Below are 25976 nucleotides of genomic sequence, written 5' to 3'. Positions count from 1 at the left end.
GATGCTGCAAAGCCACCCTTACACCCACAGACCTCAACTGATGAAGGGAATCTTTAGAGAAAAATAACTGGAAACTTCTCTGGAGGTTGCTGGTTCTCTGGACCTATCCTTATTGTTTCTCAGAATCACAGAATAGTCTAGGTTGGAAGAGACCTCCAAGATCACCGAGTCCAACCTCTGAACTAAGGCTTACAAGTCCTCCACTAAACCATATCCCTAAGCTCTACATCTAAACGTCTTTTAAAGACCTCTAGGGATGGTGACTCAACCACTTCCCTGGGCAGCCTATTCCAGTGACCAACAACCCGTTCAATAAAGAAGTTCTTCCTAATATCCAAACTAAACCTCCCCTGGAACTGTCCAACCTAAACCTCCCCTCCTTAGTACCAAGTGACTAAATTGATTTTGCTGTGTGTTCAGGAGACAGATTTCAGGTAGATAAGCCTCCTTTGGGGGTACCAAAACTACTCAGTAGTGCTAGTTATGGGAAACAAGAAAATTGAATGCCATTTTAGAGATAATTTCCTGCTGCAAACAGCACCAAAGTAATGCACAGAGTTGCTGTGATTCCTTTGCCTCAATCCTAACAGTCCAAGTACAGTACAGGCCCCTCAAAGCACACTCATCAAGTATTGATTAGATCTGAATCAATATTTTATTGGTATTTCTTTCCCCCGATCATTATCTGTGCGAAGCTTGCTAATTTTCCATTACCTTAATCACATCTTAATGTGCTGAAAATCCATGCATGTGCTTGTGACATTTTAGCAGCTTTTTCAGCATGACAATCCTTTTATTTTTACTAGTTCCACGTACAGCTGCATGATATGCTAAAGCTAGGTAAAAATCGGGAAAATTATTCACAGTAAAATTTTGAAAAGAAGTGCATTTCTTTTAAATCAAGGCAGAAACAAGTCTCATACAGTCCATGGTCAGTGACTAAACTCTACATTATTTTAATTTGACTTAGTGCTACCAATAATCATGAGCAACAATACTACTTAACCTGAAAGTAAGGCAGGGGCAAAATCTGATCTACAACTGTTTTAAATTTATAGTGTCCATACTTGTATGTTACTTTATATGCATACACCTGTATAAAATACAACAGTGAAATAAAATCATCCGCACAACAATAAACAGGGGTATATCGTACAGCTAAAATTGGTATCACACATCCTAGAGATCATGGGATACATTAATAAGTAGACAATGATATATTAATTTGCAAATTTAACAAAATTTTAACTGAGGAAGATATTGCATACAATGGGATCGATTCATCATCACAGCCTTTACACCAGTTTAAAGTCAGGGCAGTTTCAAGTCATGAGAAACTTGGAAGTAAAAAGGTCATGAATCACAGTTAATACATACAGCATGGCAGAGCTGTAGTATTTTAAGAGCAACCTGATTTATTTATTTATTTTATTTGGAGTCAGAATGCTTGATTTTTGCAACCCTGAATGTGAATTATCCACATTTCGTGTCTCTGCCTGACTAATATATCTATCTGTCATTTGTCTCGCAGTATTCACCAGCTTTAAAAGACTTCAGCGGGGCACATATCAAAAATCTAGGCTTCTGAGAAAATGTTTTAAGAAACTGGCAAAAGGGACTGACTCGGAAGTAAATACTCAGCTTATTATTTTAGCCATTTTTGTTTCTCAATGAACCAGAACCATGCCACGGAACCCCATGACATCCCAACGTGTCCAATCCACTGACATCATGGCTGATACGCTGGGTTTTAATGACAAGTGGCACCCTAAGAATCTAATCGCTCTATTTATAGAATTTAAACTCCTAAACTACTTTGGAACATTCATACATTTTACCTACTGCTAAGCAGGCAAATACTTCTTAATTACAAACCTGGTTGCAATCTAGGTAGTGTTTTTTTTACATACATTAAAGCCAAGATGCATCATAAAACTCAACACAACTGTATGTCTAGTTGTTCCTTATGCCTCATTTTGCAGTGCTGCGATGCCCCAGCAGTTATATGTAATAGAAAAGGAGCAAAGCAGTGTTGTAGATGGGCTCATGCCTGTTATTCTCACACTCACTGATTACATTTATATTAAAAACACTATCAGCAGAGGACTGCCATGGGAAGAGAAGCGTGACATGCTGTTGGAGGATGCCTGAAGCCAGATGGCCCAGTATAAATAAGTGGCAATGCTCGACACCGAAAGTGATAGTGTAGATTGCTAGGGCTGCTTGTGCTTTTGTTAGTTGTGGCTTCCCCAGCTACTCATGGAGCATAATAACGAGGTCTAACAGGGAGGCTGAGTAACAGTCATAAAAACTGCTTTACTGGTTTGCTGCACCTGACAGACAATTTGTCCTTACAGCCTTGAAAGAGACAGGAGGCAGCCACGGGGGCCTACAGGGTTAAAGGCAGCTGGTGATTTCATGCCTGGATTAGATTTAAAGAAATAGTATGCTTCACACCGCAAATCAACGTTTATTTTACCACAGAACCATCAGAATTGACAATAGGGTGCCAAAGTGCATCTTCACTAATCTATCCCATGGCAACACGGGAGCACAATTTTCAAAGACACGTATTTATACATCTGGTAACCACCTTTGTCCTCTTTACTTAATTAAAGATCAGAAACTCTTTGGGACTCACATACACACAAACATAATAAAATAAAATAAAAATACATTTTTTCCCTGTCAGAAATGGAAAGTGCCACGTGGTACATCATCGCTTCTTGGTCCCACTGTTGCCACTTGCTGCTGACTTACTGAAACTTCTGCTCATCTGTGGGAAGTGTACAGTTGGCGTTCTTTCGGTGGGGCCATACAGCCCTAAATTCCTGGCTGTAGCTGACTTTCGAAGAGGTTTGACGCTGGGGAAAGGATTGAAGACTTGTGGCTTTGGGATCCCAGGCTGGGGAGATTTCGCCAGGTGCCCACTGTCACTAGACAAACTGCTCGACTCAGATAAACGTGGCTGGCAGGACTGAATGGGTGTTGACTCAGCAGCAGTTTTGTTATCTGAGATGAGTTCCAGCGCTTCCAGTTTTAGCTGAACCACTGACACGTCTGTAGTGCTGTCTGTAGAGACGGGGTCAGCAGACTGCTGTTGGTCAGCTTTTCGCGTAGTCCTGTCATCCAAACCACTTCCTTCTTCTCCAAAACCAGAACGTTTGGAAGTCTCCTCCTTTGCACCAGGACTATTTGTTTTACAGCTCTCGCTCTGCTCATCTATTAGTCCTACGGTATCCCCATGCCCCAGCTGGTCTTTAGCTCTAGCAATATTCTTTCGATGAACTCGTATGTGAGTGCGCCACGGAGAGTTCAGTTTTGATTTAAGATCTTCTTGGGGAATGGGAGACATCTTCCCTGGAGCATGGCTTGGGATGTGAATAACAGCATTCTTGAGAGACCTGTTATTTGATTTCATCTTCTTTCCTAAAAGGAGGTGGTTTATCACCGGGGAGTGGTTTACCTGAGAAGGGAGGAGGCTGGTAACTGGCCCTTTGTCTGAAAGAAAGAGTTTAAAAGAAACGTGCTATTGTTAACATAAGAACAAATTGATGTTCAAAGGATCCATGAGCAAAGAATTTGAAGCTTTTCTTGAGGTATAGCAGAGATTTGTAGGATTGACTTCTAGTAAAATCACTGAATTCCTCTTACATCTTGGAGTTGAACACAAAGCTAAAAGTGCTGTGATAAAGATTTCCCATCTTCTCTCCCTGCTTCTAAACAATGGCTAGGTCGTGAGCCAGAAAATAAATAAATAAATAAATCGTAACAAGTACAGCTCCTCCATTTTTGGAATTGCACTGTAACTGAAAGTTCAACAATAATATTGGCTTCTGATGTCTGTGCCCCTCCTTCACTTCTCTTCCAGCTGTAAGAGGCAATTCAGTCCCTAGACGAAGTCAGCCACATAAGCCCCTCCTTGTGTGTGAGGCCTGTGTGACTGGAGAATGAAACGGTGTATTTTTAATAGGTAAAACCACACCAACTTTTTTCTATTAGGTTCTCTAAAACCACTGCAGTAAATCCAGGATTAGGTAATTAGGTGAGAGTTTGATTAAACCACAAAACCAGCCCTGAATCATGATTAGTAAAATTAGAATGTTTTTTGATTTATTATTTTTTTGGCAGTCCTTGGGAATCAACATCTTACTGTTTGCACTGTTTCTGCACGGCTGCTGCCTTTGTTCAAAGCAAATACCTTGCCAATATTGGAAATAAAAAACCTTCTTACAAACGATTGCACGCCCATTAAAAACCTTCAGCTGCTCCGTTCAGGCTAACCTCCACGTCCTTGAGTACCAACTGGGGAAGCAGATTCAGAACACAGATGGCTACATAAACTGATGTCAGGTCCAATTTTCAGAGCAGCATCATTAGGGCTAGATAAACTGTCAGCCACAGCGGAACACGCGGGCCAGTTCCTCAGCTGTGTAACCTGCCGTGCCCTGATGAACTCGGGGGAGGTAGGAGGCTATGTATCAGTTAGGAATCTACCTGCCCCTTGATCCAAAGCGTACTCATTTCCTCATTTCACTTTTTTCAGTGCATCAGTATGTCAACTCCAAGACTGCCAAAGATTTAAGCTTTTGAAGCAGAGAGATCAAATCAAGGCACCCAGACAACAAAGACACTTAAATACCATTGCTCAGCTGGTCCCTGGGACCTAAAAATATCCCAGGGTCGTCATCTTCAGATCCTGACAAGAGAAAAAACAACATCACTGTTTCATTTACGATTCGTGTGTATGAAGTTGTACCCACTCTACTGCTATGGTGTTACACATCGCATCAACCTCTTGTTTTCTCTATTTGGTTTAAGGTAAAATAAGCTTATTTGCCTTGTCTCCTGATGAGGTTAGCTTGCAATAAATCAGCAAATGAAACATGTCTTGGTATATTACCTGCTCTAATATACACATGGTGAGCCTGCTGTTGCTGTTTCTTCTTTATCCTGGAATATTGCTTTTTTAGTGCATTAATATCAGTGGTCATCCGCTCCATCATCATGCTGTTAAAAGCAGCGTGATACTCGCTTCGGCAAGAGTCTATTGCTCCTGGACTGAGCTCTGCAATGTTGCTGGAGCCCAGGCTTTGTTCTTCATTCTGGTCTGCAGAGTGGGAATAAAGGGAAGATGAGGAGTTAATTGGCATACTGAAGAATACTGCAGATTATCTGCAAGGCAAGCTGATGTCTGATTCCTATTGTCTTATTTAACTGTAGTCTTTAATTAAAGCCAGGATAATATAGTTTTTTTCAGCATTTGTAAGTATTACATTTCCAGAACTACTGCTTAAAAATAGAAAAGGTGGAGGGGGAAGGGGGTGCACATTTCAAGAGTGCATCAATTAACATAGCAATGGAAAGTTATCATCAGTTTTTTAATTACCCTAAAGTACACCAAACCATCAATAAAGTAATTCAAAAAATGGTTTTAAAAACGCTCTGTTGATCGAAGATGAGGCTAGCAATGCAAGTTATAAAACACATTACAGGCACGGAGGCAGGAGGTTAATCAGCCGACCTAAGGGATAGTAGCAAGAGGCATCAAGAAACAGTTACAGCACCCCAGGGAATAAGCTGCCAGTAGCAAGAGAAAGGATAGATACAGAGCAGCTGAGCAGTCAGGCAACTTCAGAGCCTTTCTGATTAACAGCCACAGAGCAACAGAAGCAGTGCAATTTATTTTCACAGCTGTTTCTGATGCATCACCAAACTGGCACTCCAGGGTCTTGGGGATAATTCTTTTCCAAGGGATGTTTGTCTTGGGCTTAGTTTGCAGTAGAAGTTTGATGTTCTGACTAAGTGCTAGCTTGAAGCAGCAGGTAGAGACTTACAGTCCCCTCAGGAAGGAAAGAACAAAAATCAAGAGGAAGATACCAGCATAAAGGTCTCAACAAAACCAGACCACAAGAACAATGACGTGTGATCAGGTAACAGTGACTGCTAGCTTCCCCCTCTACTCATCCACTTTTAAAAATAATAAATAAATAAATAAAACAACTATAGCCTCTCCCAGGGCATTATAAAATCACCACTGATCATCATTTCATAAAGGCCACTGCGAGATGATCTGCTCTTCTCATATGCATCAGAATTTTTCTCCTTTGAGTGTTTGCATGGTTGAACATGTAATTCTGTCAAAAGTTTCATTTCAATTGAAGGATTTGAAGAAATGATAGCAACATTTTGTCAGAACACCCTACATCATACCCCCCACCTTTATTTTTTTGTTTTTTTTTTAATGTGAATATTCTCGATATACACAACAGTTTGAAGGTTTGGCCAACAGGTTAGTGAAATTATCTGCAGAATTTACTCCTCACTGATATGTTCCAATACTATACATGCTAATAAAGGGCAAGATTATTTATTGAAAGTATAGTCTTCAGAAGATGCTGATTACCTAATAGGTCTCTAGGAAATTAGCTTGGATTTAGGGTAGACCTCTTTTTCATACATTTGCTTCTTCTTTGTGTGTTGGCATGACTATAGTGTTTATTTTTTGTTTTGTTTTTAAACATTATTGTAGCAAAATCCATACCCCATGGTATTGCTGATTGTATGCATGCAGCCTTCAAAATCAACTCCGACTTCCTCAAGGACTGCAGATCAAGTACCTGCTGTAATCCCTATGTGAATTCAAAATACAACTTGCATAGCAGTTTTCATAGTTGAACATACAAATGATTTCTCAAGGTCACACAGATTTCACTACATTTTTCAAAATTAACTGAAATACTTTTACCTTTCATCTGTTTCTGGTACTTTTGGAGCTCCGGTGCCAAAAATCCACTTAATGGTCCAAGGCAGCCAATTGCATTGACAATTGAGTCTTCATCATCTAGGTCATTCTCCTCATCGCTGTCTCTGGTTCTGCCTAGCCTTCTGTCAAATGAGAACATAAGGGAAAAAGGGAAGAGGCATTCCTAAATATGATCACTACTAAACAGCTTTATCTCCTTTAGGTGCATATAAGGGAAGACACTACTGTCATTTCACTATCTTTTAGGGTAAACAATGATCCTACATCCTATAAGAAGTGCATTTCAAACTCACCCTGAAAGTGAAGTTGACTTTACTGCTGCAGGGAAAGGAGTGATGTTGTATGTGTATTTCTCCCTTAATTCTGCCAGTTGTGGAAAGGGAAACTGAGCCATGGTATAAACAGTCTAGGGAAAAAAAAAATGCAGGTATTAAAATTGTCCCTTTAACCAACAGTCCCACAAAAGATTTCTCCCTGAACAGACTTTCAGTCTCGCCATAAGAAAATGTAAACGGTCTAGTCCTATGATTCAGTCAATGCTTCCCGTAAGAAAAATAAAGACTGACTCAACAGAAAAATACAGGGTTCGTAGTTTTAAAAGCATGTAAGATAATATGAGAGGTAGCATCCTTTTCAGCTACTGTAATTCAGTAATCATTAAATTCAGTAATCATTACCAGTCCTCTCCTTGCCAGCACACATGCATCACCGAGGGTTTAGGCATCTCCCTACATTTCTGCTCAAGTATCCAGCAAGAAATTGACAATCCTCACTTGACAGGAATTGTTAACAGATCCCTTACATCACCTGAGTCACAGTCAAACAGGAAGGACACCAAATTACCCAGCTAACGGACAATTTTTATTTATTTTTTAATTGTAAGAGAAGAGACTTGTCCTATCATGGACCAAAAAAAATGTCTCTGCAACACCTTTGAGTGCAGCATTGCAGTATTAGAACTTAAAATACAAAGCTCTAATACTATTTTATTTATTTCAATACCCAGAGTTAACAAGATAAATAGTAGCAAGGGTACTCGCTTTCCATATCCATTTTGCTTTAATTCATTCTGTAATAAAAGAATGCATGTCACCAGCCAAGCTGCCATAAAAATACATAATATTCATTGCAGTACCATTGCTGACTTGTTCCTACCTATCTTCGTAGCTCTTTTCCCCCCTACTTCTGCATTAAAAAAAAAAACTCCAAAACATCATTACTCAGAGTTTCTTTGAAAAAATCAAGCTTTTTGAAAATTAAATGTCTTCTGAAAGGCAGCAACGTAAAAAAAACAACAACTCATTAGCTATGAAGGGACATCTTCACTTCTTTTTCTGTCCTATTAAGTCAGGGACATTTTCATGTAAGGCAAATATCTTCAATTAAGATGAAAGGAAATTTTGAACAATTTCTATTTAATTCATTCATGAACAGTGCTTTGTGCTAAATGCAGTGAGGTTCAGGGCTGGACCTTTCCTGATAGGAAAAAAAATACAGATAGACGTTTCACCAGTGGCAATGATGTAAGCAATTAGGAGCAGGAAGAGTATTCCTGGCTGGATCAGGCACAGGGCAATAGTGCAGCTCAACAGGCTTCTGCATGAAAAGAATTTTCTCATTTGAGCTCTGCAAAAACAAAGGCAAGGAGAGCACCTTCAGAAAGCCCGAGCATGAACTGAGAGGCTTTGCCACTCCACAAAACTGCAATGCTACTGTGAAAGATAAATATCCTCTAGGGCCTGAACAGTGATATGCCGGCAGTCTACCAGACGAAGGAATTTTATGATCTGGAGAAAGACCTACCTCCGGCCCAACGTGCCTGTCTGTTTGTTTGATCTCCATCATGCTTTCCTGTGTTTTTCCCCATATGTCTCCACTCTCTCCTTTCACGGAGAAGGAGGTGCGTCTGGAATTTATTTCTACTTTTTATGTCAACAGCCTTTTCAGGTAACTTTTTCCATATGCTAGTTACCCTTTATGTGAAACAGTCAGCTTGAGTCCTCCATTTACTCCTCGCACCTACTGTTTTAGATTATGCTTTCAGCTTTTGCATGTCTCTAATCTGCATCTTTTCCAGATCCTGTGCACTCTCTTTCATTTGTCCACATTTTTAACTTAATTACTTGTTATCAGATAGGATCTATGAGCCTCACTTGCTATCTAGGAGATTCACAAACAGATTTTATGCTGGTGCAAATTCCCCTGGACATCCAAAAATTACTGTCAATCAGCACTGTGATCTCACAGCAGTGCTTCAGAGGCAAAGAATCTTGTTCCTAGTTTGCACACAGCTTTGGATGCTATTTGATTGATTCTGATGAAACTGTGTCAGCGGGAAATAGCGTACAAATAAAACACATAATGCAGCCAAACTCATTATCTTAGTTATGGCCATGAGGGACAGATTTTGGGAACACTAAAAGAGACTAGAAAAATACCCTCCCTTCTCACCTCAGATCAGTAGTACTTTCTCAGTCCAGTGCCTCTCTCTAAAAATGCAAAGCCATCTGCACCCTCAGCAGAATGCCATACTAAAGGCATTGACTGTGACTTCCAAAAGAGAGCAAGTGGTTTTGCTTTGGCAGATATCTCACAAACACTTCACTCGAGCTGTCCCACAATGCTTTAAGGCTTTTCTCTCTTTTCATTAGGAAGACAAAACAAAAAGCAAAAGCACAAACAAACCCAAAAGAAAACAGACTAAGTGCTACTCCAGCAGAAGAAGAATACCATCACATCCAGGTAACTGTCTATCCTAAAACTAGGATAACAGAGAGGGATTAACCCCTATTTCCCTCCAACACAGTAAACGCACAGGGATGCCTCTCCTTTTCCTGTTTTCCTCTCATCTCCTCTACACTGGAATGTTTCTAAGGCTACAAACTGAATTAATTTAGCTGCTTGTAAAAACGCTTGCTTTCTGAGAAGGGATCAAAGCGTCTACTCAACCTAGCCAGCACACGCTGTTTAGAGAACTTGCAGACACCTGGCAAAAAGCCTTCTGTCTCCATGCGAGAACTGAAGGTTATTAATAGGCCAATAAATGACATTACTGAATACCCTATTTGTTTAACTTCTAGTCCTAAATGCATATGCAGTCTAGCATCTGAAGCGTGCAGCACTTACCCTTTATTTACCTAAACTGTTCATGATGAAAAAGGAGGAGGCTGTAGGCTTGCCTGCTACTCCGATCCCTCCAAGCTCTCCTCAAGCATAACATGAGAAGAACTCTTACTGTGTAAGGGCCAAATCCACAAAAGCTGCAAGTCTTCAGTCCTAAGTACATTATTTACTGTCTGCGCAGGAGGAAGGGAGGGGTTTTTAAATGATACACTTGCACCAACTATACATGCTGGTGAACAGAATAAGGACAGGAGTCCTCTGATATAATTCAGGTATCTGCCCTGTCAACACTTACCCCTGAAGCATCAGCCACACCTCCCTCCTCTAGTTCCTAAAGGCCTTTTTTTCCCCAGTGGCCTAGAAGTACCAGTTACTTTTCACTGGCTTAAGCAAGCCTGGGCAGGTAGTTCAGATACAAATGGAAGCGTCACACAAGCTTAAGAAGAAGTGAGATGATCATCAGCAACAACCTCTACTGAAATGTACAGAAAAGGCGGAGAGGGATATTAATCCTTTCCCGTTGTAGGATAATAATCCCTGAGCCACTTTGAAAAAGTATCAGAGGCAAGTAAAATCATTGCTCTGGTTCTGATTACAGCAAAAAAAAAAAAAAAAAAAAAACATTTTGAAAACAAAGCAGTCTAAACACTCATCTCTGGCTAACTCCTCTGGAAAAAGTTAAAGCAACTTATAAAAATAATGTCTTCAAGCAACCTGGATCCTTTCTTTAACGCACTGGTTCACATTTCTCTATTTTCTTCCCCAAAACAGAGAAAAAAAACGTTCAAATGAAGCGGCCAGGCACGTGGTGGGATTCATATCTCCTAACTGCAAACATTTACAGTGCCTACTTCTCTCACCTAGGGTAAAGAGTGCCTGGAGTGAACACCTCAGACAGAGATGGCTCCAGTGCCAACGCCTGCCTGCCTTTTCACAGGATGAATGCTACCTGGACTGCAGTGTGGCTTCTTCAGCTGAGGGGACACCCAGGAAACAGGCATTCTGCTTCTCTTTGCAGAAAACTTTGAGAAGTACCACATTCTCATATCAATGGCAGTGATATCCTTCCCCAACACCCTGTCACTTTGCACTAAGTGCTTATTTCTTGCTAAAGCACAAAATGACTGCTAAATTAATATATTCACAATAATTACAGCAGTGAAAAAAAGTAGCCTTCCAACCCTCCAGAAATTTACCTATGCCTTATCTTCATTACGGACAACAGCAAAGAAACAAATACAGTAGAGTCACTGAAGCACCCTTCAGTCTTCCCAACATCACTGTTTGTGACAAATGCTACATCTTGGTTTTGTGCTAACCCTTGAGACCAGGAACTGAAACATACTGAATATGAAAAGGCATCAGCTTGTGCTGCCCTCCTCACGTGTCCTCATTATCTGGACTATCCCATGAGGAACCTTAACACTTATTTAAAAAGCATGTGAGTACCTCTGACGAGCTGCACTTCTATTTTTTGAAGCAGAACAAAGCCATAGTAGTTACCTTTCCCATCACCAGAGCTCCTTAATCAGACAAAATAACAACCACCACCAAAAATCTGAAAGCGATCCTTTACTTCAGGACAGTACCAGGCTATGGAATCCCAGTCAAGAAATTTGGCTGCCAATAATAGGTTAAAAAGTCACCTGTAAACTACATTAATAAATCTACCCCACTTCATATACTTCAGACTTTTTTTTTTCCACTTAATAAAAAATTTCAGTTGAATTACATGCTCTGTATTTGCACCTATTTAACCACCATTTTCTGACTCATCAAAAGTTGACTTGAGAACTGCAGCATGAAACCTTTATAATACACCTAAAAAAGAAAAATTTCACGGATATTAGCAAAAAAAAAAGTGCAAATCAATATCATTTTATCTGCAATATTCAAGGCCCTCTCCTTTTCCAAAACAACGTAGATTTTGTTCTTACATAATGATGTAAGCTTAAGAACTCAATGAGCTCAGTTATCTAAAAATGTCTTTGTTTATAGTTCACTGACACCGCTCACGGCATTTTTATTTATATTTTTAAATAATTGTTTAATAACGAAGGATTTTTCCCCTTTCTTACTTGATAAATTCATATCTCCTACTGTGTCTACAGAATGAAAAGGACACAGTGTAATAAATAACTGGCCACAACAAAAACAAATAGAAAAGAAAACCCCAAAAATTATGACTACAAAGAGACTGTACATATTGCTTGCGTAAAACCAGTTGGGCACTGTATCACTCCAAACTTTCAGCTGTCAACATACACTCAATCTTTATCAAATGGAGCCTACTGGTTTTCTATTTTTAATGTATAAGATTTTAGTTTTAACTGCAAGCCATCTGCATTTATCCTAAGTTTTTATTCCTGGGAGAGTTAGGTGTCTGCAGCATCTGAACAGAAGTGTAATTCTTCAGAAATCAGCACCAGAAAGATGAACAGAAAACACAATCAATAATTACATCACAATTACTCACCTGCATGAGTTCATTGCTGTCAATCAGACTGTCTTCCAGCATCTCCTGGGTCAGCTTGCCCATGGTACTGTAAAACTCATCTGCAGTTTCACAACACTCTATTTGCCTACATCAAAACAAATGTTGTTTTTTCTATGTTACTTTTACGCATGATCATATCCCTCCAAACCAAAACTGAACTTTCTGTAATTATAAAATATGCACTTCCATTAGTCACCATAATTCGTATGTTATTGCAACCCCCCCTTCACTTCCAAATAATAAGACGGTGCACGTCATATTATCGTGACTACCTAAGATAAAGGATTCATGCATATACAGAGAGGTTATTCACTCTGCTCCTTTCACTTTTATAACACAGTGATCAATAAACCCTGCTCCCCTACTAACACAAGGGACCTTACCCATCAGCTCAAAAATGGAGTGTCTCTTGCTAAATTCACCTTGTAACATTCCGCATGCTTGCATAAAAAAACAAGACTGGGATGTTCTCTCTTACATACACACCTATGAGTTGGTCAGTTCAGCTGAACATATTATAAAGCCACTGTATAATAGTTTGATTAAGGGTTATACTGGCTTGATTCAATGAGAAAAGCTTCCAGACTTTCAAGGCCCTTCTTCAGACCTCCAAGAATAAAAATTAACCTTGTTCCCACCAGATTTGTTTTTTGTAAGAGCCTTTGTCTGACCTCCAAACAGCAAACCCATTAAAGACAGACACAGGGATGCAAAGCAGCATAATGAACCACCAATTAGATAGCTGAACACAATCATACTTCTTCGCACTTGCAACGACGTCCATTCAAAGATACCAATATGTTTTGCAAAGATTAGTTTAACTTCACATCACCTTCAAGGGGCAAATAAATGTTACCTTCACCCTGTCAATGAGAAGCTTATAGGTTAGAAAGACTCATGAAATTCTGCAATAAACCTGGAAGAAAATAGAAGTAATCTACACTCTCAAGGTTGTTTTTCTGAGATGCATACACAAGTCATTTTTTCCTTCCTAAAAATACCCTGAAGGGAAACAAACTGTCAGTAAATCTAGCTGTAATAGTTCTAGAAACAGAATGGACCTTTGATCCATCCAGGATGGATAATTAGTTGGAAAAAATCATAGTTCAAAAATCACTGTGGCTGAAATCATTATTCTGACATATTGAATGTCCTATTATTCATCCAAGCTTACACCAGGAATTTGAAAAGAGATTAAAAAATACAGGCTGGAAAAATAAATCCTGTTTCTTTTCTGGACTTCACCAGAACAGCAATATATTATCAGCTTTCTCAAAAAGGAGCTCTAAAATTGTTCTTTGTTGATTAAAAGAGCTGTGATTCTTTCCATGTAGCTGTGATGCAGAAAAAAATTCAGAACAACAAATCAAAAAATGTGTAGAGGTAGACACAGATTTGCACACACACACAAACACACACACACAGCCTTCTACACACTGCATCTTAAAGTTCTGGATTTCAAATGTCCAGGTGTCCAAGCCATCAATCTCATCCTGCTGTAGTGGAAGTGACTGCAAACCCTGATGAAAAAAAAAAATAGGTACGAACAGGAACACATCCAGCACACGGAGCTACTTCCAGCCATCTGTATGTTCCACTACTGATGTTTTTGCTGTTGCTCTTAACAGACCGGGCGAAGTAGGAGACAGCATCATGACTACAAAAAGATGGTCATAATTTTCTGTTGAATCACTGCTTGGGGCAGAACGTACTTCTCTGTTGTGGACAGACCCCAAATGGACAAACTAGAGGAAATCCCCACCTGGTTAGTATGGCCACTGACCGTTTGCCAATTCAACTCCCATTCCAAGTGACAGACTGTCTCCTGAGTGTCTCTGCAACAGTTGAGTTTCCTCAGAATACCTTCTGCTTTAAAGGCATCCCTTTGATCCTTCAGGACAGTAAAGCTCTCTTCCTACTACTCCCTCAACAAGCAGTTAGCTCCAGATTGCTTATTTGTTTACACAACCATTGCTCAAGTATCTGCTTTTGATTACAAAAATCTTTACTGTTTTCACCCTCACTATTTTTACTTCATCTGTTAATGCACACATCAATTATGGCAGTGTCCTAAAACCACAACAGACTCAACAGACTTTTTCCTTTTTTTTTTTTTTTTTTTTTTAAATAAAAATTACGTGTTGCCTATATTTTACTTGGAAAAATAAAAAAAAATGAGCATACTGTAGCTTCCTCGGTTCTGTGGCCACTATCTGGTGGGGGTCCCCCCCCCCCCCCCCAAAAAAAAAAGAGTAGTCTTTTTTCTTAAGGATTACAAAAGAGGAAGCTTCTCTTGATCTGCCTTAGGGGTCCATGTTAGGGAACAACCATTGAACTACTGAGCTGTTATCAAAATCTTGACAGACTTTAGCTAAAATATTGAAAAAGGAAATAATAGGTATGTAGCCAATTACCACAAACTTACTACCTGTCTTCCCTAATAATTTCAGTCTCTCATGACCTCTACATCTTCTCTATTACCACTGTTTTAAAACTGTTCATTCTTTAAGTCTCTTTCCATCAAAACCGGAGCATGACTGAACCTCCAACATTTTAGGAGAAGCACTTCTCACGCCATTTTTAAGTATAGAAAAATAGTCATGAAAAGCATGAAGACTTTGAGACCATCATTGTCTCCAGTCCCACCTCCTTCAATCCCTCATTTTACTTTTAGCAGAGAAGAGGGAAAAAAATCAGTCTTCTCCCATCAAAAACATGGTGCCCTGGCTTTACATCCTCATCTTGCTTGATATAATTAATCACAAACTTATGGAACTTCCATGCTTGTTCAGTTTTTGTGACCCACTACATTTTGCATCTCTGGTTATCACACCAGTGGTCCTTTTCTGTTAAGTGCCACAAAACGTATGCAGAGGCCATGCTCCCTCCCATTCCCCACAAACAATAGTTTTAAGGTGTGAAATATGAATAGCTTCTTCTTTTGGCCATATTCTTATAGGCGATTCCTTCATCCCGTTCCTTTCAATTCTTATAAAACGTGTTTCATTTTTGCTTTTATTAGATTTTATAGTAAAAATCTTCAAGGCAATCACTTCCTTTTTTTTAAATCATGTTATGAATTGGAACATTTGTAGTTACAGCTTGCAAGAGCACGGTGCCCCCCCCCCCATAGGACCTTTATCTAAAGGAATGGGACAAAGTAATAAAGCACAATAGGACTACACACCGCTTAATCTTAATGCCAATGGTTTGTGAAAGCTCCATTCACAAACCTAACAAAACAAATGTCTTATGTAATTATTAATCTAATTACTGTTCTTCAGATTAAAAATGAGATACACTCAGTCTCCTGTAATGCTACTGAACTAAACAACTAAATTCACTCAGAAAGGAAAAAAAGAATAAAAATGAAACATCCAAGGACAGCGCTGAATGTAGATCAGCTGGTCCAGCCTGAGGGGGAAAAAATTGCAAGTGTGGATAACCGTCACAAGAAAAAAAATGATGCAGCTGATGAAAAGAAGTTTCCAGCTGAACTAATATCTGCTTGTCCTGTAAGAGTTCATGCCTCCCACTGGAGTTGGTGACAAAACCTTTATTTCTCCAGGAGGAGTGTACGCTCTCTGGAATGCAAATATTTGCCATGACAACAAAAACAGTTTGGAAGAACTAACCTTCTCTTGAGTTTTGCCCTATGTGGTGAGTCAATAATAACCGAAATTAATAGTCTAATAATAACTGAAATAGAAGTTATTAATAGTGGTATTTTTGCTAGAATGTGTCTTAAAGCAGAGAATTTCAAGAAAATGTGTTTGCAGACTTTAACAGAAAAGAACCACATAGCACTAAATCATTCTTTTAGTAATCCTCAACTCTTTCTCAGATATAGCCAATGAGACAAAATCCTTAAACGAAAATCTAAGAATTAAAATCTCCAGTTTCAGGTAAATCACGACCGATTTAACTAGTCACCCTCAAGACTCCCTGTATAGCACCCCCCTAAGTACTTACTAACTCACTCAGAGGTTTGTGTACTGGGAAGTCCAATATCTTAGCATACCATAAAGACATGACGCACAGACAATGCAAATAACAAGAGACAAGGAGGACTGATTCATCCTTATGCCCATTCTTCTGGCATCACGATGATATTCTCCAGCACATGTTTTTTGGGGGAAGACATAGAGACACATTGCTTCTGCTTCAAAAAAGCTGCACATTCTCCTGAAAGGTCGCATCTTGCTTAGAACCGAGAACATCCACTTCAGAACATATAAATTATTTACATTGCTCAAACTGAAAGAAAAATCAGATTGAAATGACAACTTACTCTCCTAACTTTGCCCAGATAGCCAATGCGACTCTCAGTATAATTTCAGAGCCTTCAAAGAATACTGAATCCCAGATCTTCAGAACTGTGTGGTTAGGCAGGCATGTGGCAAAGAGAGTCAGAAACCACTGCATCGTGAAGACATTTGTAAGCGGGGGTTCATAGCCTCCTGAAATAAAAGATATAAATGCTTCCAGTAATTTTGTCATTTACTGTTATTTTACAAGAAGTATGAAACAGATACAGAAATCCACCAGTCGTTCTAGTAACTTCTTTTAATGCTCAAAATTTTCTTAGCTTGCAGCTGTCTGAAGAGAAGCTGAGAAGAAGAACAATGAAAAACGACATACTTAGTCTTCCTTCATTCTGCTGCACTGCCAAAAGCTCTAAGCAACAGCACTGGTGCTTAACTAAACTTTTGCAAACACCACTAAACGTTTGTGTTTTTTGTTTTTTTTTCTTTATATCAGAAAAAATGTTTGTCCTCAACCAAAGTGACAGGAGCTAGAAGTTTGTTTTTTTTAAAAAAAAAAAAAAAGTAGCTGTATTTCTGCAGAAACTAAAAGCTTAAGAAGTCATTAGCTGCATGAAGGTGACTCTCATTGAAGTCTCTTATCTGTTGTACTAAACTGCTGATGCACTGCCAGCTTAGCAGAAGCAGCCATTAACATACTCAGTTTTCCTTTTGGCTTGTTAACAGTTTGATACAAGATTTAGTATTTCAGCCTGAAGACCTGTAGTTCTATTTTCTCGTTATGCTTAGAGAAAACTTCATGCATTCTGGTATCAATTGATGCACTGAAGGCCATGACCCAGAGAGGCTGATGTCTACGAAAACACTTCCAAACAGCAAATGCTTACTTGATACCCTTTCTTTGTTTTTGTACAGTCTGGGCACAGTCATGATTTTATTTACACAGAACATCGTTTCTAAGATGGAACTTGCTTAGATTGCAGACTTGGGGGCAGGGGGCAGAAAACAACACAACCCCAAATGAAACAGCTGTATTTTATTATTATTATTTAGGTCTGAAGAGAATGCTATAGAAGAAAAATTTACAGTGCAAAGCTAGTTTTCAGGTAGTAACCCAAGTATCACCCTGGTTTTGCACCTGTGTATTGCTAAACATCCAGGTGAAGAAATACTAACCAAATGCCATCTGCTCTCATATTGTAATTCTTCTCAGAACAGCTAGGTTCAAGCAACTACAAGCAGTATGTGGTTAGAGAGTTATCGTGAGCAAGGAACAACCTTTCCAAGGTAGCTTTTGTACTACGCTGTGCATTAGTGTTGCCACTCCGTTCGTTTTATGACCTTGTCAACATCATCAGATTTGCAGTTAACTGTGGGACCAAATGATTTTGGTATTTATTTTTCCTGAGAAAGCCACCAATATATATATTAAACATATCAATAATGGAAATGGTCTCCTTTACTTCAAACAACTTAATATATACATATATATTCAGGTAAACACTTACAACACTATTTTTTAGACCTGTGCTCAGATAAAACAGTAACAAGAAGAAATTTAACAGCATTTTCTGTTGAGCCTACCTCCACTTTCTCTGTTAGCAGCTCTCTGCAGGGTGTCTAAGTGCTGGGACAGTTCAGGAAGTTTCATTCTTAAAAGATCTCGGAAAACAGCCATATCCACAGAGAGAGCACGGAGATTGTTGACAAAGTAACTATCAGGAAGCACCTTATCAATTAGGTAAATCATGATCTGTAAGAAAATGAAATATTTTAAGTATCCACAGGTATTCCAGGTAACCACAAGCAATCTAGGTGCAAAGCCTAAGACAGCCTCTTGAAGCTGGTCAGGTTTTATGAACCATGAGTGGCTGGAATCAATTTCACAGTTAAGCTATGAGTAAATTGGAAGCATTACTTGAATCAAAGGCAACTTTCTGCACTTCTGATGCCATCGGTGTTTATGAGATTCTCCAAATTGTTGGAAAGTTCCATTATCCCTTGTCTGGTTGTTAACTGCCACAACTAGAAGACTTATCTTCCAAACAATCTTTTTTCTTCCCCAAAATGCAAGATACTGTTCTTGAAAAACATTCCTCCCACATTTTACTGCGATCTGTCACCGTGTGCTGCACTTCATCTTGTCACTTTAAAAGGTGCTAAATTAAGCAGCGTGTTTAACAGTTTAACAGTTGAAGCAGACATCTGTTTCAAGTAAGATGGCTCAACTGCATGGGTCATAATGCTGTAACTGGATACTGCCAAACTTTGAGAATGAACAAATGAAACAAATATACAGAAGGCAATTTATTTCATCAGCCCAAGAGAAGACAGTGGCCTTCACTTCAGGATCTTTGGCAATCTCTATTCACAATGTCTGCTTCAACTCTCCATTACTCACTTGTTCAAATTTCAAACAAGCATCTTTATCCTCCGTTTCATACAGCGGCTAAGGCTTGAGAGGTACTTGGTACACAGGAGAAAATCCACCTTTCAATCCCTCTTTTCTTTTAAGATGACCACAAAAACGATGTCAGATACTGAACTTCTGAGGGTACTGCCTTACGCAGTCTTACTGCTTCCTTGCTTTCTCCCAGCTGCCTGTGACCACATGCTGCCACTTATCCTTGTCTGCAAGATTTCTCAGGCAATGAAAGTCTTCTGTTCCACAGGGCAACTACAAACACCTGCATGTGCCTCCCCACCTTGACAGTAGAAGATTCTCGGCCCTTGCTAACTCCCAGACCCCCTCAGAGCCCCTTTCTCTCTCATGCCTCCTTGCAAACAGGTTTCCTTCCTCTTTAGCTTGTCCCACAATTAATAGTGACAAAAGCCTCCCCCCCTCCAGGGCAGTCTGGTGCCATTCCATTGCCTCTTTAGCACAAGAAGCCTTCTGCCACTCATGATTAAAGACAACCCAAAAATAACTGTTCCCAATAATCAATTTGGACTTCATAAGATCATTGGGGAACCAATTTTCCTATACTATCATAAAGTGTCCTAGAAGTTTCTGGACAGTATAAAATCATATGAAAATAGTAGTTGAAAGCATTGAATACATTTTCAGCACAAACTATTCAGAGAAAAGTTTACCATCTGACAAGGTAAGTATATTATATTGTTTTATTATTTTTATAGGCAGCTCTCTAAAATGAAGCATCAAATGCCAACTAGCTGGACTCTATTACAAAAAGCTCTGAGCAGACTTAAGTATTTACCACATTTTTGTCAAAGGCAAAACAAACGGCTCAGTATCTCAAGAGTCATAGTAATCTTTTACTATCTTGACCCTGACACATATGAGTGAGTTTACTCAATTAAATTTGCATATGACTGCAGTGAGCTGGATTTTCATTTTTATGATTTATTATGAACTTCATGAAGCCTTCTCTTAATTAGAATAGAAAAGGTCTAAAAAAATAAAACACCGTAATGGCTAGCATAGCCCTGACGGTAGTTTCAAATCTATTCATTTTCATTTTAAATATCTATTTTGTGTCTTCCTAGAATTTGTTTTAAAATACAGTCAGTTTTTAACTGCTATGTATGGGGTTGGTAATGGAAACTGGAGGCGTTAGCCACATACAGGGTTTGGAAGTAGATTTGGGATTATGGGTTAAACTCTCCCAAAGTCAGTAGCAATGTTCTCTTTCATTTTGTTACAGCCAAAACCTCACTTATTTGTTTGAAATTTTTTTAATGAGAATAACATTCGAATTCTCCACGTTTAGCTCAGACAGGATAACAAACAATTGACAGGTACCAAGCAACTGAGTCCTCCAAGTCTTCGTCTTTTTGGCTGTCTACAGCATTTGCACATTCATTTACTCTGATGTTCACTAAGCAGACACATTCTTCAACACTGCAGCAAAAGATTCTACTCACTTTCAAGGCATCCCCTTCATTGCCCTCCATTACTTCCAGAATGAGCGCAGCTAGTATGTTAAAACCTTGACAGTAGCCAACAGATTTATTCCACCTGGCATAAGCCAGCAAAACTCGTTTTAATACCACTCGATCTTGCTCTGCCTCCTGGCCACAGTAAGAACTGCAGCCAGTCCGGTGAAGGTCCTTTAAAGAAGAAAAAAGGAGAAAAGCACAGACAGAAAAGGTGTGAATTTTCCTTCCTTCTTTAGCTATCCTGCCTGTCCAAGATTTCCTTCCACCTCCACCCTCCCAATGCATACTCCTGAAGTTGATGAGAGTTTTTTAATCTGTAAACCTTTAGCTTCGTGAAGAGGAATAGGTTGAGCAAGGTCTTAAATTAAGTTATCCAGAAGATGTTCATATGAAGTTGTCATGGAAGACATTAGATGTTTGAAGACATATTTTGCACATTTGAAACTTAGATAAAAGTTGCGTAATTGTTTTTAAAATCTCCCTTCACAGAATGGCGATTTCTCTCAATTTTAAAGATTGCCAAAAATAAGACTTCAGAAGAATGCACTTTGTGTATCTTAAACAGAAGCCTAAAGGAAAAATACCACATTTTTTCTATTTCTGAATTGCTTTTATTGCACAGGGCAACCATTACACCATGAGTTGGCTCAGCAGAATATCATGACCTGCTATTATTGCACAACATGGAACAAAGGATTAAAACAATGCTTGTATGAAACCGACATTGCCAGCAGCAATTTCAAGGTTTGAACCTAGACACAAAAATTCTAGCAAGCATCTGTCAAGGGCTTCCCCTTCAAGACCTTTGTTTCAGAAAGCATTAGTTTTTGACCAGGATGTGCTTGACATTCTCATTAAATTTGTGAAGCGGTAATTTGTGCTAGGAAAGGAATATAGACAAGGAAATGAATACAGACAAAATCAAATTTTTAAAATGACCAAATAAAACAAGAGGAACTGTTTGTTTGTTTTAAATCAAACTATAAAAGAACTGCTAGGAAGCTAAGTTTGCAAAACACAAAAACAAACAAAAACAGTGTCCTTGAGAATTTGATTTAAATGATTTGTGAAAGGCAAAGCACAGTACAGTTTTTCATGAGTAATATCTATAACCTTAAATAACCAAGTACAGACGATTATTGTAATAATCAGGAACATAAGGTACTTTGCTCCACGTACAGTAATTAAGGTGGCTATAGAACATAAGCAATCTCTCCTAGGTAAATAGACTAACATCTAAGTCACCACAGAAACATGCATCTGTTAAGCCCTTCCCCGAAACCACTCTCTGCTTTAAAATTTAGTGTCAACCAGCTGAGAAATATATACAGACAAAGGTGTTTCACTACTGTAAAATAACTGAAAAGATGTTCAATTGTTTTATTATAAAACATAACACTGTTTAACCCCAGAAAATATTCGGCTTTATTTACAGAGATGAGGACAAAACCATATAACTGTCTCCATTACTCCAGTATTTCTTTATATATGTATTTATTAATATATACTTATATATATATAAATTGAGAAAAAAAGGTTCAGTAATAGCAATTTTTTTTTCTGTTACTGAGCCATAAATGGAATTAAGGTGTAGCTTTTCCCAAAGCTGTTACAGACAACAAAATAAATCCAAACACTATCTTAAAAAAATTCTCCACTTTTCATTAAAAAGTTAAAGTAAAATAACAGTAAGTTGACTACCTTTACTATCTGAATGCCCATTGAATCATCATCAGGATTACTTCTTTCATTGAAGGTGAAACGCATAGTTTTATCCCAGTCAATGGCTATACTGTGCAAGTACTGATCAGCTAGGGTCAGCCAAACCTGGAAAGTCAACAGAATGTATTATTTCTCGTATAAAATATGAGCAGTTTTTATAAACATCGTGAGATGAACCTCACCAACTTCAGCCATAGATGATCTGCTGTTAGACTTCAAATATGCAGAAGAGTACTATATTTAAAATAACTTTTGCATAATTAAAGTAAACCCTTGCTCCCTAAAGCAGAAAGGAAAGAAACAGCATTAAGCATCCAAACCTGTGAAGTGCTTACAAAGGTGCACGTCCGCTGTCAGAAACTGAATTTCCAGGGGCCCGCCAAAATGGAAGCCCACCTACTGCAAGGGCCCTCCTGGTCAGATCAGCCCTTCTAACCTCACAACCAGCAAGGTGTTCTATAAAAGATAAAACAGCTGCAGGCTTTCCTCAAACTCCACCATGGATCCGTCTCCTGCAAACGCCACAGGAGAAATCTAATAGTGCTCCTCTCCTGCAGAGGTGGTCTCATCTGATCAACTGTGCAGAAAAGCAGCATTGAGTATGAAGGATTTGGGGCTGATCTGAAGAACTACTACGTGGATCAGAGTAAGTTAATTTTCCAAAAGGACTTCCTAAATTATTGGCACAACACACAGTTCTGAAAACAGACACGTTGCCTATTTTTAAAGCCTAGTAATTACCAAAACATGTGTATTGGAGACTAAGGATGGACCTTTATTAACCATCTGAAAAGTTCCTGAACCATAAATACACATGACAGAGCATACAATGGCAACAACTAACAATGAAGGAATTTTGTCTTCAGGGGACTGAAAGAAAACATGAAAGCAAATGGGTCAAGTTTTATACCAGCTGTTAGGTCCCCCAAGTGAGAAAAGCAATTCAGACACTTCCCACAAATATAAACACTTAGATAATCGCATGGTGAAGGAATTTATAGGCATCTCACAGAATTTGAGTTTTTCTCCATTTAAACATGCCATCCCAATTTTACAAAGCCACCCGTACAGAGGAGTGACGCTGTTCTCTGCCTCCCAGCAGCATTTGGCACTGCTAACGTCCTCGTGATGTTCCTTGCCTCTGCCAGCTCCAGACCCCAGGTGTCATATGCCACAGCAGTAAGGCAGATGTCACCTTGCCCCTTCTGCAGCCAGCAGAGCAAGCTGCCAAACCATCAAATGCTTCCTTCGTTTTGGTATCAATGTTAAAGTCATTGGAAAGCCAAGGAAGAGCAGTGAAAAGACCACATCCCTTTTTCTAACACTGCTTCTTTGGTTAGGACCATGGGGCCACGTGGAGCAGTGACAGAGATGGGCAGTCGGAAGGAAGACAGAGACCTGATGGGGCAGAGCGCACCCTCAGCAGATCTGCAGGTGACACAAATCTGGGAGGAGCGGCAGATACACCAGAGGGCTGTGCTGCCATTCACAGGGAGCTGGACAGGTTGGAGAAATGGGCTACAGGAGATGATCCTTCCCTTCTGTTCAGCACTGCTGAGGTTACTGCAGTGAGTTACCTGTAGTAACGTGTCCAGTTCTGGGCTCCCCAGTACAAGAGGGACACGGACACACGGGAAAGAGTCCCATGAAAGGCCAAACAAGCATCTCTCCTATGAGGAAAGGCTGAGAGAGCTGGAACTGTTTAGCCTAGAGAAGAAAAGGCTCAGGGAATCTTATGATTGTATACAAACACCTGAAGGCAAGGTGCAGAGAAGATGCAGCCAGGCTCTTTTCAGTGGTGCCCAGTGAGAGGACAAAAGGCATTGGGCACAAACTGGACCACAGGTGGTTACACCTGAACATCAGAAAGCCCTTCTTTGCAGTTCAGGTGACTGTTCACCGGCACAGGTTGCCCAGAGAGGCTGCGAAGTCTCCATCTGTGGAGCTATCCAAAAGCCATCTGGACATGGTCCTGGACAATCTGCTCCAAGTAACCCTTCTTGAGGAAGTGGTTGGACCAGATGGCCTCCAGAGGGTCCTTCCTACCTCAGCAATTCAGTGATTTTGTCACCTCTGCCACTCATGCTCCACAGAAAAGCTGAAATAGCAGTTCTAAGAGACTAATTGAAGAAGGATAAAAGAACTTTTCAGGAATTAAAAAGGCCACTAAATCGATGTAATAATTCACTGGAGCTGTAGATCAAAAATAAAATGGTAGTGGTGTGAGGAAAGCAATGCCACTTACATCTTACCTTTCCCTCCCCATTTGGTAAAGAGGAACATTTCAGTTTGGAAATATAGGAAGAAGAAAACAGGGAAGAAAATTACCTGATACATCAAAAATATATGGAACCATGTATATTTTATAAAGCTTTAAAAATATTTGTTTTAGTAGAACTAAATTTTTAAAGCTGAGATCATTTGCCTTGCTTAGTTGTTAAGAAAGATGAATGCATGCACAGGCTTTTTTTTAGGCCAAGGAACTTCAGATGTTGCTAAAGAAAGCAGTAAGGCAAATTTAGCATAATCCCACTGGACACTTTCCTACAATACTAACCAAGTGCAATCTCTCAGCGATGGTGTACTCTGCTGTTCCACATCAGTGAACTCTCTCCCATTTAGGGGACCTGCCTTTACGTTCTCAAATGTTTCTATCAACATTCTTGCCAGCACCAGCATTTGGCAACTTCACCTCTCCTTTTAGTTGACCTTCAGCTGCTGGTACAGCTTCGCCAGCACAGTTCTTTGGGACTGACAGACTGAAACAATACTGGCTGCACTGGAATAAGTTATCTAAGCACCAGCCAAGAAGAACCTTTAAATAGGGTGTAAAAACTGTCTTTACCTGTCTCAGTCTCTCCAGCTGCTGAATGAGGTTATCACTGAAGAATGGAAAGTAGGAAAAATCCCAGCACAACTTTCACTTAAAATTTCCCAGTAAATAAATGGTTGCAAAACACTGATGAGATTGATGTTAATCACCCTCTCGTGGGAAGCCACAGGTGACGTGTCCTGCATCGTGTACAGGTCTACCTACCTTTCTGCGCCATTCTTTTGGTATGCCTGTCGGCAGTCTGGCCACTGCTTTGAGTGCATCGTGCCACTAAGCAAAAACATCCAAAAGGGTAAAAGTCCACCGTTAGCTTCATGCAAAAACGTGGCAACATCTATAACACTGAGAACATGCACATTCATTTCTGTACACATTTCAAAGTTTAATTGCTAATCCACTTACAGGGAAAATACAGATTAATTGCTTAATGATCTAAGAAAATGATAATATTCTAGAACACAAAGATGTAGGAGAAAACAAGAAAACCTATTAAAAAAAAAAAAAAGAAAACAATGAAAACCTATTGTGGTTTCCAAATACTAATGGAACAGCTCTTCATACAATAGCAAATAATATGCTGACATGATGACAGATACGTTTTTGAACTAGGGCAAGTATCTCAACTTAAGAGAGCCCAGTCCTTCATAAGCACAGAGAAAAATGAATCAAATTACCTGCTGAAAACCATTTTGACCTAAAGATGGCTCAAGAGTGAATTTCAATTTCGTATCAACCCCTAGAAACAAAAAGGAAAAATAATTGTGATGCAGTTTTCCCCTCTTCAAATTAATGCTGTCGTTCAGCACAATTCATTTAACTAAAAAAAAATAAAATGAGGTATTTCACTGTTCTGAAAATCATATTAGGACA

General features: G+C 39.3%; 1 protein-coding gene across 4 annotated transcripts in view; it reads right to left on the bottom strand.

Moving 5' to 3' along the window:
* Positions 1 to 636: 636 nt before the first annotated feature.
* Positions 637 to 25976, bottom strand: part of TBC1D30 (TBC1 domain family member 30) — a 52270-nt gene continuing 26930 nt past the window's right edge. For 2 of the 4 annotated variants that reach the window (XM_035332885.1, XM_035332903.1), the window contains 12 exons: positions 25781 to 25842; positions 25311 to 25376; positions 22253 to 22378; positions 20537 to 20722; positions 18236 to 18404; positions 16678 to 16846; positions 12366 to 12471; positions 7060 to 7172; positions 6749 to 6888; positions 4904 to 5110; positions 4643 to 4699; positions 637 to 3501 (listed from right to left, as the gene is read on the bottom strand). In XM_035332885.1, coding sequence (XP_035188776.1) covers positions 2717 to 3501; positions 4643 to 4699; positions 4904 to 5110; positions 6749 to 6888; positions 7060 to 7172; positions 12366 to 12471; positions 16678 to 16846; positions 18236 to 18404; positions 20537 to 20722; positions 22253 to 22378; positions 25311 to 25376; positions 25781 to 25842 — 2186 coding nt within the window. In that variant the 3' untranslated portion in view covers positions 637 to 2716. The remainder of the gene's footprint in view (positions 3502 to 4642; positions 4700 to 4903; positions 5111 to 6748; positions 6889 to 7059; positions 7173 to 12365; positions 12472 to 16677; positions 16847 to 18235; positions 18405 to 20536; positions 20723 to 22252; positions 22379 to 25310; positions 25377 to 25780; positions 25843 to 25976) is intronic. The other 2 variants (XM_035332893.1, XM_035332912.1) reach the window with 1 other exon arrangement.

This window comes from Oxyura jamaicensis, chromosome 1 (assembly GCF_011077185.1).
Source record: "Oxyura jamaicensis isolate SHBP4307 breed ruddy duck chromosome 1, BPBGC_Ojam_1.0, whole genome shotgun sequence".
In the NCBI taxonomy this organism is placed as follows: Eukaryota; Metazoa; Chordata; class Aves; order Anseriformes; family Anatidae; genus Oxyura; species Oxyura jamaicensis.
Note: the sequence above shows the minus strand (reverse complement) of the source record. Positions and strands in the feature narration are given on the sequence as shown.